Source organism: Oncorhynchus masou, unplaced genomic scaffold, assembly GCF_036934945.1.
Source record: "Oncorhynchus masou masou isolate Uvic2021 unplaced genomic scaffold, UVic_Omas_1.1 unplaced_scaffold_1955, whole genome shotgun sequence".
NCBI classification, from domain to species: Eukaryota; Metazoa; Chordata; class Actinopteri; order Salmoniformes; family Salmonidae; genus Oncorhynchus; species Oncorhynchus masou.
Genome location: NW_027008449.1, coordinates 78,723 through 90,183, shown reverse-complemented (window position 1 = coordinate 90,183; position 11,461 = coordinate 78,723). Strand labels below are relative to the sequence as shown.

Here is an 11,461-nt window from a genome sequence, read left to right as displayed (position 1 = left end):
TCTACCACCCAAGGAGCTAAGGACCGGGGTTAGTATTCAGACCAGTATTCAGAACCCATCTACCACCCAAGGAGCTAAGGACCGGGGTTAGGACCAGTATTCAGAACCCATCTACCACCCAAGGAGCTAAGGACCGGGGTTAGGACCAGTATTCAGGACCCATCTACCACCCAAGGAGCTAAGGACCGGGGTTAGGACCAGTATTCAGAACCCATCTACCACCCAAGGAGCTATTATTCAGAACCCATCTACCACCCAAGGAGCTAAGGACCGGGGTATTCAGAACCCATCTACCACCCAAGGAGCTAAGGACCGGGGTTAGGACCAGTATTCAGAACCCATCTACCACCCAAGGAGCTAAGGACCGGGGAGCTAAGGACCGGGGTTAGGACCAGTATTCAGAACCCATCTACCACCCAAGGAGCTAAGGACCGGGGTTAGGACCAGTATTCAGAACCCATCTACCACCCAAGGAGCTAAGGACCGGGTTAGGACCAGTATTCAGAACCCATCTACCACCCAAGGAGCTAAGGACCGGGGTTAGGACCAGTATTCAGGACCCATCTACCACCCAAGGAGCTAAGGACCGGGTTAGGACCAGTATTCAGAACCCATCTACCACCCAAGGAGCTAAGGACCGGGACCAGTTAGGCTACCAGGACCAGTATTCAGAACCCATCTACCACCCAAGGAGCTAAGGACCGGGTTAGGACCAGTTAGGACCAGTATTCAGAACCCATCTACCACCCAAGGAGCTAAGGACCGGGGTTAGGACCAGTATTCAGGAGGACTCACCCTGCTTGTAGGACCAGTATTCACCCATCAGGTGTAGAGGGGATGTTCACAGGGTCAGGAGGGCACAGATGACCTTCTGGTCCATCACCACAGCTCCACTAGTGTCCGAACCAAACCTGCACTTGATAATGTCAGAAGGGCCGATCTTGGGGAGGGAGGGGATGTAGATTTCAACCTGGACAGGACAAAAACAGAGGTTTTTGAGGAGTGAGAGAGACAGACAGAAACCAAGAGAGAGAAAGAAGCAAGAGAATAAACTTCCTCTTGAATACAAAGAGGTCCATTGAGGAAATGCAATTATGTTTCAAGTCACAGGAATGGTTATGTGACAAAAACTCAAGTTCCTGGAGAGAATTGAGATGAAATGAAGTGAAATAAAGGAAGTGACTGATATTCAGGTCTACAGTTTAAAATGTACACAGTTCATTAATCCAGAACTGTCCCAGAAAACTAATTTATGTCTCTGTGTGTGTGTGTGTGTGTGTGTGTGTGTGTGTGTGTGTGTGTGTGTGTGTGTGTGTGTGTGTGTGTGTGTGTGTGTGTGTGTGTGTGTGTGTGTGTGTGAGAGAGAGAGAGAAATGCACTGGAAGGGAGCAGAGCTTAAAGGAATTGACTAGAGTTACACTCAGGATGAATGAATTCAGAATGAAGCAAACCCAGCACAACAGATGAGGGATCTTTCACACTGGAGAAGACAGCTGCCAATGACAGGGAACGTAGACATGTACACTCAACCACTCAGTACCTGCTCGGTCTTCCTACAGCTGAGGTTGGGTGGGTTAAAGGCCTGGATCTGAACACACTGCTGGTTGGGGCTCCACAGCCACGTGTTGTCATCCTCAGCCCTGGGACAGTCTCCCTTCCTGGAACACCTGGAGGAGAAGAGACCAGTCACACCCTGGACTACAGCTAACCCCGGACTACAGCTAACCCCGGACTACAGCTAACCCCGGACTACAGCTAACCCCGGACTACAGCTAACCCTGGACTACAGCTAACCCTGGACTACAGCTAACCCCGGACTACAGCTAACCCCGGCCTACAGCTAACCCCGGACTACAGCTAACCCTGGACTACAGCTAACCCCGGACTACAGCTAACCCCGGCCGACAGCTAACCCCGGACTACAGCTAACCCCGGACTACAGCTAACCCCGGCCGACAGCTAACCCCGGCCGACAGCTAACCCCGGCCGACAGCTAACCCCGGCCTACAGCTAACCCTGGCCTACAGCTAACCAGGAGTCTGGACTACAGCTAACCCTGGACTACAGCTAACCCTGGACTACAGCTAACCCCGGACAGCTAACAGCTAACCAGGAGTACAGCTAACCCCGGACTGACAGCTAACCAGGAGTCTGGACCACAGCTAACCCTGGACTACAGCTAACCCTCTGGACTACAGCTAACTACCACAGCCCTGGAACCAGCTAACCAGGAGTCTGGACTACAGCTAACCAGGAGTCTGGACTACAGCTAACCAGGAGTCTGGACTACAGCTAACCCTGACTACAGCTAACCCCTGGACTACAGCTAACCAGGAGTCTGGACTACAGCTAACCCTGGACTACAGCTAACCCGGAGCTAACAGCTAACCCCGGAGTCTGGACTACAGCTAACCCCCGGAGTCTACCACAGCTAACCCCGGAGTCTGGACTAACCCCGGAGCTAACAGCTAACCCTGGCCTAGTCTGGACTACAGCTAACCAGGAGTCTGGACTACAGCTAACCCTGGTCTGGACCACAGCTAACCAGGGAGTCTGGACTACAGCTAACCCTGGAGTCTACAGCTAACCAGGAGTCTGGACTACAGCTAACCCTGGTCTGGACCACAGCTAACCAGGAGTCTGGACTACAGCTAACCAGGAGTCTGGACCACAGCTAACCACTGGCCTACAGCTAACCCGGAGTCTGGCTAACCACTGGAGCTAACCAGGCTCTGGACCACAGCTAACCAGGAGTCTGGACCACAGCTAACCAGGAGTCTGGACCACAGCTAACCAGGAGTCTGGACCACAGCTAACCAGGAGTCTGGACTACAGCTAACCAGGAGTCTGGACCACAGCTAACCCTGGACAGCTAACCAGGAGTCTGGACTACAGCTAACCAGGAGTCTGGCCCACAGCTAACCAGGAGTCTGGACCACAGCTAACCAGGAGTCTGGACCACAGCTAACCAGGAGTCTGAACCACAGCTAACCAGGAGTCTGGACTACAGCTAACCAGGAGTCTGGACTACAGCTAACCCTGGGAGTCTGGACCACAGCTAACCAGGAGTCTGGACCACAGCTAACCACCACAGCTAACCAGGAGTCTGGACCACAGCTAACCAGGAGTCTGGAGTCTGACCACAGCTAACCAGGAGTCTGGACCACAGCTAACCAGGAGTCTGGACCACAGCTCTGGAACCAGGAGTCTGGACCACTAACCAGGAGTCTGGACCACCTAACCAGGAGTCTGGACCACAGCTAACCAGGAGTCTGGACCACAGCTAACCAGGAGTCTGACCACAGCTAACCAGGAGTCTGGACCACTGCTAACCAGGAGTCTGGACCACAGCTAACCAGGAGTCTGGACCACAGCTAACCAGGAGTCTGGACCACAGCTAACCAGGAGTCTGGACCACAGCTAACCAGGAGTCTGTACCACAGCTAACCAGGAGTCTGTACACAGCTAACCAGGAGTCTGGACCACAGCTAACCAGGAGTCTGGACCACAGCCAACTCAGCTCCAGGTAGAGCTGGACCACAGCAACCAGGAGTCTGGACCACAGCTAACCAGGAGTCTGGCCCCAGCAGAACCAGGAGTCTGGACAACAGCTAACCAGGAGTCTGGACCACAGCTAACCAGGAGTCTGGACCACAGCTAACCAGGAGTCTGGACCACAGCTAACCAGGAGTCTGGACCACAGCTAACCAGGAGTCTGGACCACAGCTAACCAGGAGTCTGGACCACAGCTAACCAGGAGTCTGGACCACAGCTAACCAGGAGTCTGGACCACAGCTACCACAGCTAACCAGGAGTCTGGACCACAGCTAACCAGGAGTCTGGACCACAGTCTCTGGACCACAGCTGTATCCAGGCCCAGTTCCTCACTGATAGGAGCTCAAGAGAGAAAATAGTCCTGGACCATCTATAACAGGATAAATCAGTACTAAGCTCATAAGACATTTATAAGTTACATTATATTATTAATTGAAAAAATCAATGAGCAGCAGGAAATATTGCAGCTATAACCAATGTTCCCCCAAAGAATTGTCTCTGAGCAAATTTCAAGTCTGCTTACGTCCAGCGCACATTACTGTGAACATGGAGGCTGTACCTGCTTTAAGTTACAGTTTTAAACAGTGACTATATAGGCTACTGTGAATATTTGATCATAATGTAGGCCTACCAGAGTGGCCTACCATCAAAAAACATGGAGAAAATTCATTGAACACCACACATTTTAACAAGGAAATAGCTGTTCTATCATTCAGCCAACAGTTGCAGCTAATGTGTGGTGTTCAATATAGGTCTACATTCCATGAGACTTCTGAAAAAACATGCAGGGCTTGACATGAACCTGTCCATCCACTTGTCCTTCAGACAAGGAGGGGACTGAAAATGTTGTGTTGATGCAAAAAGCACTTTTCTAAATAAAATGCATTATTATTCCCATACCATTATTACAGAGTATCAGACAAATTATGCTACCCTCTGCCTATTGGCTACTTGGCTTATTCAAGCCTGTCTCAAAATACAACACTGCCCCTTTAAGACAAAAAAAAATCTCATCACCTGACTGGCTTTTTAAAGATGGCTAGAAATGTACAGGTTGTGTGCTCCTGTAGGAAGCAATCCCTCCCCTATCGTCCCCTATCGTTGACTACAAATGATCTATAACTGGGATAATAACTCACTAACTAGCAAAGAACATGAACAAATGTGCCACATGTGGCTACATGCAGCTGTGATTGGTTAAGGAGCACCAGTCTGTGTAGAGTACAGCTCAGCCGTGCCTGTCCATGTAATAGAATCCGACACCGTGCGTTCTGCCTCGGTATGTTGCATTGAAAGCGTGAATTCAATCACAACTCCCACAGTAAAGGGAAACATTGATAGTGTTAACTGAAAGTCTAGAAAGTTGAGTGAAGTTGAATCTCTGCGCGGGCTGGTATTTCTTCTGCGCGACAGTCCGAGAGGAGCTGCACCTTGCTTAGAGGGAACATTGGCTATAACTGGGACTGTACTCACTTGCCCTGCAGCACACACCAGCCACAGTAGGGGTCTTCCTGTGCCACACAGGACTGGCAGTCTGTCTTCAGGTGGCAGGCCTGCACTGGCACCTTGGTGATCTATGAGCAAAACATAAACGGCTGATTCAAACATGGCTTTGATACGGTACGAACCTAAATGCATGGAACGCCTCACACTGATGAAAATCTACACTATGGAATAAAGTTCCACGTTAAGATCACGGCTCACCTTCTTCTCTGTGGTGATGTAGAGGTGTGTGAGGCTGGTGTCAAACAGCAGGTTCTTGTTGACCTTGTCCCCGGTGTTCTCCCCAGGGGCGCGGCCGTACACCTCTGGACTGGTCGACAGGTGCAGCTTCAACACCTACGTTACACGAGCAGAAAGAAGACAGAGGCCGGGTCGATGCAGAAGACGTTAGTCAACTATTAAGTCAGAGCAGCCTATTGAATAACATTACAGCAGGACGACTTTCTGTTCAGCAGACGCTCTTATGCAGAGCAACTTGTAGTCAGTGCATTTAACTAAGGTAGGTGAGACCAACCACATATCACAGTCAGTGCATTTAACTAAGGTAGGTGAGACCAACCACATATCACAGTCAGTGCATTTAACTAAGGTAGGTGAGACCAACCACATATCACAGTCAGTGCATTTAACTAAGGTAGGTGAGACCAACCACATATCACAGTCAGTGCATTTAACTAAGGTAGGTGAGACCAACCACATATCACAGTCAGTGCATTTAACTAAGGTAGGTGAGACCAACCACATATCACAGTCAGTGCATTTAACTAAGGTAGGTGAGACCAACCACATATCACAGTCAGTGCATTTAACTAAGGTAGGTGAGACCAACCACATATCACAGTCAGTGCATTTAACTAAGGTAGGTGAGACCAACCACATATCACAGTCAGTGCATTTAACTAAGGTAGGTGAGACCAACCACATATCACAGTCAGTGCATTTAACTAAGGTAGGTGAGACCAACCACATATCACAGTCAGTGCATTTAACTAAGGTAAAACCAACCAAACAGTCAGTGATTTAACTAAAACCAGTGAGACCAACCACATATCACAGTCAGTGCATTTAACTAAGGTAGGTGAGACCAACCACATATCACAGTCAGTGCATTTAACTAAGGTAGGTGAGACCAACCACATATCACAGTCAGTGCATTTAACTAAGGTAGGTGAGACCAACCACATATCACAGTCAGTGCATTTAACTAAGGTAGGTGAGACCAACCACATATCACAGTCAGTGCATTTAACTAAGGTAGGTGAGACAACCACATATCACAGTCAGTGCATTTAACTAAGGTGGTGAGACTAGTCAGTGCATTTAACTAAGGTAGGTGAGCCAACCACAAATACAGTCAGTCAATAGTAAGGTGGTAGCTGGTAGTGACAGGTCAACAGTAAGGTGGGTGGTGAGACCAACCACATATCACAGTGCAGCTAGTAGTGCAGGTCAAAGTAAGGTGGTAGCTGGTAGTGACAAAGTAAGGTGGTAGCTAGTAGTGACAGGTCAACAGTAATGGTAGCTAGTAGTGACAGGTCAACAGTAAGGTGGTAGCAGTAGGTGGTAGCTAGTAGTGACAGGTCAACAGTAAGGTGGTAGCTAGTAGTGACAGGTCAACAGTAAGGTGGTAGCTAGTAGTGCCAGGTCAACAGTAAGGTGGTAGCTAGTAGTGCAGGTCAATAGGGTGGTAGCAACAGGTCAACAGTAAGGTCAACAGTAAGGTAGCTAGTGAGTGACAGGTCAGGTCAACAGTAGCTAGTAGTGACAGGTCAACAGTAAGGTGTTAGCTAGTAGTGACAGGTCAATACTAAGGTGGTAGCTAGTAGTGACAGGTCAATAGTAAGGTGGTAGCTAGTAGTGACAGGTCAACAGTAAGGTGGTAGCTAGTAGTGACAGGTCAATAGTAAGGTGGTAGCTAGTAGTGACAGGTCAATAGTAAGGTGGTAGCTAGTAGTGACAGGTCAACAGTAAGGTGGTAGCTAGTAGTGACAGGTAAGTAGTGACAGGTGGTAGCTAGTAGTGACAGGTCAACAGTAAGGTGGTAGCTAGTAGTGACAGGTCAACAGTAAGGTGGTAGCTAGTAGTGACAGGTCAACAGTAAGGCGGTAGCTAGTAGTGACAGGTCAACAGTAAGGTGGTAGCTAGTAGTGACAGTAAGGTGGTAGCTAGTAGTGACAGGTCAAGTGACAGGTAAGGTGGTAGCTAGTAGTGACAGGTCAATGACAGTAAGGTGGTAGCTAGTAGTGACAGGGTCAATAGGTGGTAGCTAGTAGTGACAGGTCAATAGTAAGGTGGTAGCTAGTAGTGACAGGTCAACAGTAAGGTGGTAGCTAGTAGTGACAGGTCAACAGTAAGGTGGTAGCTAGTAGTGACAGGTCAACGGTAAGGTGGTAGCTAGATACAGGTAAGGTGGTAGCTAGTAGTGACAGGTCAATCTCAAGGTGGTAGCTAGTAGTGACAGGTCACAGGTCAATCGTAAGGTGGTACAGTAAGGTGGTAGCTAGTAGTGACAGGTCAACAGTAAGGTGGTAGCTAGCAGTGACAGGTCAATACTAAGGTGGTAGCTAGTAGTGACGGATAATCTGCAAACTAACAGCTCTTTTTGAATGGCTCTGTTTTGGGGGAACGTCGAGAACTGAATCTCATCTGTGAAAGAGCTGTTCATTTGTCTCCCTGATTGGCTCCCTGTGACTGCTGCCTTTTGAGCTCTAGACAACCATTATCTGGAGTTCAGTTAGAGAAACATTCTCTGAAGATGGTAACTCAACCATTATCTGCAGTTTGGGTCAGCTGTAGTTTTTGAAATAAACATTGTGGTCCACGCAATTGTTTTTGCAAAGGTGAAAATAAAATGTCACGTAAACTATTTAATTGAACTCATGTCACAATTTGACATAATGGAAGGCAACCATTTAGGCTTTAGATGTCATATTGTTCATGGTTTTTCATCCGTTTGTAAGAATTACTGAACAAAGATCTGTTTGGGAGCCAAAATACTTGGAATATCCATCACTGTTAGCTAGTACCTCTCCTAAAGTAGTCCCCAGGAAGGCAACGGCGTGCTCCGTTTCCACAGCGACGGCCACAGCGGTCATTAGGCCCTTCTTGGTGAAAACGGGGTCGGTTGCCAGGGCGAACTCTGCCCTGCTGGCCAGCGGGGAGGGCAGGAACTCAGCACCACACTTTTGATTGGTCACCATGCCCTTCTGAAGAGGGAAGGAATCAATGTCAGATACATTATCTCACTAGTAGGTAGAAGTGATAATGTAGCAGTTAATACATTATATCTACATCCTCTCGTAAATTTCATTGTAGAAGAGCAACGACCATAACATCAAGGTAAACTAGAAAACCATCAATTGCTTCAAAACTGACAGCACGTACATTTTCGCTCCCCATACCAGAGGACATACAGTACAACTGCCCTTGACTGGAGGGGCTGGTAAGGCTACAAACCTCATTTTCAATTTTACACAGCTCGTCTGACTTGGAGGAGTACGGTGAGTAGACAGCAGACTTATTGTTTATTTGTCCCTTGGTGCTGTAGCAGGCTCCTATGATCTCCACCAGTCTCTGGTTGATGGCCCTCAGTGGGTACATACACACTGCCGAGCTGGAGCTGTCGTCGTCCGAGCTGAACACCACAAACACAACCTGACAGGAAAACACAAGTCACTGTTCTTAACTCACTGTTCTCACGGTTCAGACTTGCCTCCTTAAGTAAAGGTGAAATTCCGCTTTATCTGTCCAAACTCATTTGTGGGATTCAATCTTAGGGCAATTCTAATAGGGGTTATATAATTGAATTGGGGTATAGAATTTAACTGGTTAGTGGATTAAGTTTAAATTGTTACAGGGGAAAATAAATAGATACCTTATCCTGGGCTCCAACTGGTCCGTACCAGCCAGAGGAGCTCATATTCTTGGCCAGGGCTTCTCCTGGGAGGGTCACGTAGGCTGCCTGAACCTTGTTGTACTTGTTCCCTGCGCTGCAGTTCAGCTGGAGCTCTGTGTACGAGTAGTAGTTGTGGTCGTTCTCACACATCCTGGAGATAAAGGTGAAGTTCTTGGTTCCTGAATCCTGGGCGCCCAGGGTTCTGGAGAACAGGAAGTAGACAAAGCCCTCGTCCTGGAAGACGAGACATGGAAATAGAGGAGAGAGAAAGTGGAAAAAAGGAGAGAAAAAGAGTGAGATAGAAGAGAATGAGTTCCATGAATCATTATTCATCTTTCAGTCTCTTTGTAACGTTGTATTCACAGACAGGCCCTGAGGGGATGTTTCACACTGCTGTGTGTGTAAAAGGGGTTTCTCCGTCTCTCACCTTGAAGACGTGTCTGAAGTCATGGAGGTAGCGCAGCGTGAAGGGGTTGGACTGGACGGCCGAGGCCTCGATGATGCTGTCGAACAACACCCAGTCACTATGGACCTGGAGGATACGGGTGCTGATCAGCTTGGTGCTGTCATGGCTGCCGTAGCCCTTAGCCACCTGTAGAGAACAGAGAGGAGCAAATACAAGTTACCATGGTGACCAGGAAGTAAATACAACATGGTTCAGCTTGGTGCTGTCATGGCTGCCGTAGCCCTTAGCCACCTGAGGAGAACAGAGAGGGGCAAATACAAGTTACCATGGTGACCAGGAAGTAAATACAACATGGTTCAGCTTGGTGCTGTCATGGCTGCCGTAGCCCTTAGCCACCTGAGGAGAACAGAGAGGGGCAAATACAAGTTACCATGGTGACCAGGAAGTAAATACAACATGGTTCAGCTTGGTGCTGTCATGGCTGGTGCTGTCATGGCTGCCGTGCTGTCAGCCCTTAGCCACCTGAGGAGAACAGAGAGGGACAAATACAAGTTACCATGGTGACCAGGAAGTAAATACAACATGGTTCAGCTTGGTGCTGTCATGGCTGCCGTAGCCCTTAGCCACCTGTAGAGAACAGAGAGGGGCAAATACAAGTTACCATGGTGACCAGGAAGTAAATACAACATGGTTCAGCTTGGTGCTGTCATGGCTGCCGTAGCCCTTAGCCACCTGTAGAGAACAGAGAGGGGCAAATACAAGTTACCATGGTGACCAGGAAGTAAATACAACATGGTTCAGCTTGGTGCTGTCATGGCTGCCGTAGCCCTTAGCCACCTGAAGAGAACAGAGAGGGGCAAATACAAGTTACCATGGTGACCAGGAAGTAAATACAACATGGTTCAGCTTGGTGCTGTCATGGCTGCCGTAGCCCTTAGCCACCTGTAGAGAACAGAGAGGGGCAAATACAAGTTACCATGGTGACCAGGAAGTAAATACAACATGGTTCAGCTTGGTGCTGTCATGGCTGCCGTAGCCCTTAGCCACCTGTAGAGAACAGAGAGGGGCAAATACAAGTTACCATGTGACCAGGAAGTAAATACAACATGGTTCAGCTTGGTGCAGTCGTGGCTGACGTAACCTTTACACACCTAGGACGAGACCGAGGGAACAGAACATGGGAAATTCAATTATCTAGTACCTTTACAATTTTAAATCCCAATACAACATCAGCATTGCAACGCCAGGATAGTGGGTTTGATTCCTGGGACCACCCAATACGTAAAACATTTATACAAGTCGCTTTGAATAAAAGTGTCTGCTGAAGGACATTATTATTACTGTGATAGAACACGGAGCGGTTCGTCCACCTACCAGGAAGACGGTGAAGTTCCCCTTGTCCTTGTTGAAGTAGTAAGACATGACCCCTACTACCGACACACCCTCCTCAGCACTGGCCACGTACGACTTCTCTCCTTTCGTATCGCTGAAGTACAGCAGCTGCTCCACATTAGACAGGTTCCTCAGAGAACAGATTCCTCTGTACAGACTCCCACACACTATCAAGGTGTCTTTGGATGGATGGATGAGGAGCAGTTTGTTATGGTTGTCTGTCTCCACTGCTTCCTCACAGGAAGTCACGGGCGGGGTACACTGGCGGTTGTCCAGTTCGGGTCCTGTTCTGGTGTGTGCCTCGGGGTGCAGGGATTGGTCCAGTTGGTAGAGGGCATTGACCGTGCCCACGTACAGCCGGCTGGTGATTGGGTCCTGGACGACGTTGTTGATGAGGGTGTCGGAGCTGAACTCGTCGTAGGCGGAGCCGAGGAGGGAGAGAGACGACGTCGCCAAGATGGCAGCCAGGACCCAACGCCACGCCATCTCTGGAGGAGAGGAAGGGAAAAATAATCATATTACTCTTTATGTCTCTTTGTAACTTGGTAAAGAAAGAGAGAGAGGTAGGAGGGAGAAAGAAGAAGAGGAAGGAAGGAGTGAGAGGGGGAGAAGCGAGAGATAGAAGTATACAGATAAGGGGAAAATATATAATTAGTTCCTAATCTTAATCATTCCATTCTATTAGTCTTTCTGTGGCTTTGTAACTTAGT

The 11,461-nt window shown here is 48.6% G+C and overlaps 1 protein-coding gene across 1 annotated transcript; it reads right to left on the bottom strand.

Moving 5' to 3' along the window:
• Positions 1–841: 841 nt before the first annotated feature.
• Positions 842–11,261, bottom strand: LOC135532632 (plexin-B2-like). The gene is made up of 9 exons (XM_064960099.1): positions 10,734–11,261; positions 9,381–9,545; positions 8,933–9,187; positions 8,515–8,712; positions 8,085–8,264; positions 5,260–5,394; positions 5,029–5,129; positions 1,541–1,667; positions 842–970 (listed from the first exon to the last, which is right to left on the bottom strand). Exons 1-9 carry the CDS (start codon positions 11,235–11,237, stop codon positions 842–844), a joined length of 1,794 nt encoding a protein of 597 aa, XP_064816171.1. The 5' UTR covers positions 11,238–11,261.
• Between the last annotated feature and the right edge of the window lie 200 nt (positions 11,262–11,461).